General features: G+C 58.8%; 1 protein-coding gene across 1 annotated transcript; it reads right to left on the bottom strand.

Moving 5' to 3' along the window:
* Positions 1-1,259: 1,259 nt before the first annotated feature.
* Positions 1,260-2,333, bottom strand: LOC104469862 (phosphoglycerate mutase 1; the record flags this gene model as incomplete). The annotated part of the gene is made up of 3 exons (XM_010084582.1): positions 1,260-1,429; positions 1,531-1,711; positions 2,199-2,333. Coding segments are annotated over 3 exons (486 nt in total), but the record flags the coding sequence as incomplete, so codon positions are not given.
* Positions 2,334-2,341: the final 8 nt, after the last annotated feature.

Here is a 2,341-nt window from a genome sequence, read left to right on the forward strand (position 1 = left end):
GGCCTGCCGCAGGGGAAGGGGAACACCCCAGCTGCTTTACAGCAGCAAGCAAAACGGGCAGCGAGCTCTGGGGTGCAGCTGGGCGGTGCTGGCGCCAGGCAATCGCCCCACGAGGCTGGTTTCCCCACATCATGTCAAGCATGGAGAGCAGCTTATCTCCCTGCCCCTCCACTGATAACTGGGCCAGGCTGCGGCTGTGCTCAGCCCCGAGGCGCCGCGTCTTCTCCAGCCACAGACCCTGCCTGCGGAGCAGCAGGCAGGGCGTTGCCCTCTCCAGGGGGGATTGCGGAGCTGTGCTTTGCTCCCCTGAGCCCCGTGTGCCTTCTGCACCCCACATCTGCACCCAGCAGCTCCTGCTGCCTGACGCACATGTGAGCAAGGCACACTGCCCTGCACACCCGGAGCACGTGACAGAGGTAAGCACAGACACCTCGTTATTGCGCATTAACTCTTTATTGAACCGGAACAAGACAGCTGCTATTGTTGGACAGTTACAGTGACCCCGTGCAAGCCCAGGCTCGCGGTGCCAGCAGAGGGGGAGGCCACAGCGACAGGGCCACATACACATGCGTGGGATGGGGCACAACAGCACCTGCTTCACCAGCAGGACTAGGATGGGCTTCTGTGGGAGAAGTATGTGGTGGACGCAAACCTTCAGACAACAGGCTCCCTCCCTCACCCTTCTCCAAAACCAGGAAGTTAAAGCAGGGGCTGGCAGAGCTAGGTCTAGAGTGACAAGTACCACCCTTGGGTGCTGTACCACATGTACCAAATACAACCCTTTCAAGTGCCTACGCATCCTAGTCCTTGTGCCACACACCCACGAGGGCATGGGGTACCCATCTTAGTCGCTGCCTGTGCTATGCTCACCCCCTTGCTCCCAGGATGACTACATCAAGCAACAAAACTACAGTAACTGGGTAACGAGAGCTGCCAAGGAAGCAAAGCAGAGGAGCCTGGCACAGGGAGGGATCACTCGGCATATCCCCCTGCAGACAGGGCCCAAGGGCTGGGATCTTGCTGTGGAGAGGTGTGTGGCAGAGCCAGGGCTCCTCTTCACACCAGACCTCAGCATATACAGCCCCTTGCCCCCGGGCCCCCAGGCTGTCTGCAGAGGGGAGCCTGGTCCCGAGGGAACGGGCCTAATCCTGGGAGCTGTTCCAGCGCCACAGCTCCAAGTTCCTACGGCTGTGGGGGGTGTGCACAGAGGGGTGGGGGACGGCGGGGGGCTACACTACGTGCTAGCCTGGTGCCCGCCCTCACTTCTTGACCTTGCCCTGAGCAGCAACGGCCTCCATGGCCTTGCGCACTGTCTCCTCATCCCCCAGGAACTGCATGGGCTTGACAGGTTTCAGGTTCTTGTCCAGTTCATAGACGATAGGGATGCCGGTTGGCAGGTTTAACTCCATGATGGCCTCTTCCGACATGCCTGCAAACACAGAGGCACTGTCACTTGTGGCCCCCTGCTCACACAGTGCCAACCAAGGCAGTGGGGAGACCCCTACGATATGCCCCCCAGGGCTGACGTACCTTCCAGGTGCTTGACAATCCCACGCAGGCTGTTGCCGTGGGCAGCAATAAGGACTCGCTTGCCCTCTTTGATCTGTGGGACTATTTCCTCATTCCAAAAAGGCAGAGCCCGGGCAATGGTGTCCTTCAGGCTCTCGCATGTTGGCAGCTGGTCCTCTGTCAGGTCAGCATAGCGACGGTCCTGGGGAAACGGCCACACTCATGCAGCAGCCCAACACAATTTGGGAAGGTGGCATCAGGGCCTCCATCCCCCCCTACCCCAAATTTGTAGGCAAAGCTGGGCTTGGAAGCAAAGAAGCACCTTTCAGGTTTGAGCCTGTGTTCAGCTACAGCTGGGGCTCTGAACCTCTGCTAGGGAAAGCCACACATCGCTTGCTCTGGGCAAAGAGACCAGAGCAAACATCCATGCACGGGTCACAGGACTAATGATTAACAGAGGTATCATCTTTTTTGCTTTGAATCTGGCCATTCACTGCCCAGGGGTTCAACTCCCCAGGGAGGGAGCAGGACAAACTCAGCTGGATGCCAACCAGCACCATGCACGTCAGTCCTGGCTGCTACAACAGAGACAGAGGAGACCTTGCAGAGGAAGCCAGACCACACTGCAGGGACCTAAGGTAGCTTTTAGGAGCCTCCCAGCAAGGCAGATAAAGAGCAACGGGTCTTACCTTGCATATGGTGCTGTAGAAGGGGTGATCAGCCTGCATGGGAGGCGGGGGGATGTCATACGAGCGCCTCCAGATCTTCACCTGGGCCTCACCGTGCTTCGCTGCCGTCTCGGCCTTATTCAAACCGGTGAGAGCCCCGTAAT

This window comes from Pterocles gutturalis, unplaced genomic scaffold (genome assembly GCF_000699245.1).
Source record: "Pterocles gutturalis isolate BGI_N339 unplaced genomic scaffold, ASM69924v1 scaffold3510, whole genome shotgun sequence".
In the NCBI taxonomy this organism is placed as follows: Eukaryota; Metazoa; Chordata; class Aves; order Pterocliformes; family Pteroclidae; genus Pterocles; species Pterocles gutturalis.